At 55.7% G+C, this 921-nt stretch overlaps 1 protein-coding gene across 1 annotated transcript in view; it reads right to left on the bottom strand.

Moving 5' to 3' along the window:
* LOC106116531 (uncharacterized) overlaps nt 1-694 on the bottom strand; it is a 13108-nt gene extending 12414 nt beyond the window's left edge. The window contains exon 1 of the mRNA XM_013310401.1: nt 557-694. Coding sequence (XP_013165855.1) covers nt 557-694 — 138 coding nt within the window. The remainder of the gene's footprint in view (nt 1-556) is intronic.
* Nucleotides 695-921: the final 227 nt, after the last annotated feature.

The following is a 921-nucleotide window of genomic DNA, read 5'->3' as shown; positions in this document are numbered from 1 at the left end:
ACATATAGAACATAGTCTGGAAGAAGTGCAGTTAACGGACGGAGTTGCGTGCGACAGCTACTATTCATATAATTGACGACAACATCAGTTTTAGTAAAATTAACAAATAATACAAGTAATTTTGAGCGGAATAATTTAATGTAATGATTAGAAACAATAGGAGCGCATGCGCCGGAGTCGCGGTTACCTAACGCCGCGTTAGATAATAATGTACGGCAGAGGCGCGGTGAAAGCATTCACCGCGCATCGCCGCTGCCGCGCGGGCCCGCTGCAGCCAGTCTGCGGGTGGTTCACGTGTTGTCGCCGGTGGATGAGTGTTGGCAATGCCTCGTGTCTATGTGTAAGAGTATATGTGTTGTGGATGGAGCGAGGCGAGGCGGGGTGACAGGTCCCTCTCATAAAAAGGTATTTTGATTATTAGCTGTTTGTTGCGAAATATAACTTTTTTTAAATTTCAAAGGTTTCGTATGTTTTAAAATTGTAAAATGCAAGCGTTCAGTGAAGAGCATAGCCCGCAGCCGTCAGGTAGCGGTGAGAGATGTGTGACAGGACTTACATCAAGGGGCTGTAGCGCCGCATCGTCAGCGAGCTGGCGGCGCACACGCGGTGCGGCCGCGGCGGGCGCGAGCAGCGCAGCGAGCAGCGCGACGAGCAGCGCGGCGAGCGGGATCACAAACGGGCGTGCGGCTGCCATGGCGTATGAGCGGGCACTGCGGCAGCGCGGCCGACCGCCGACGCCGGTCGCGCGGGCCGCGGTGGGGCGCCGGCGCAGAGGCTCACCCGCGCCCGTATGTTACCCTGCGGCGTGCTCCAATACGTCGTGTGACACAAGCCGGGAGGTGTATGCCAGTATGTCACCGCGGCTGAGTGTCGCCGTAAGGTGTTCGCGTATAGAGCATCATTTCGTGTGCGTGGCCGCTC

The sequence above is a fragment of the Papilio xuthus genome, unplaced genomic scaffold, assembly GCF_000836235.2.
Source record: "Papilio xuthus unplaced genomic scaffold, Pxut_1.1 DF827714.1, whole genome shotgun sequence".
In the NCBI taxonomy this organism is placed as follows: domain Eukaryota; kingdom Metazoa; phylum Arthropoda; class Insecta; order Lepidoptera; family Papilionidae; genus Papilio; species Papilio xuthus.
The sequence above is the reverse complement of the archived record's forward strand: the minus strand, read 5'-3'. Positions and strand labels throughout refer to the sequence as shown.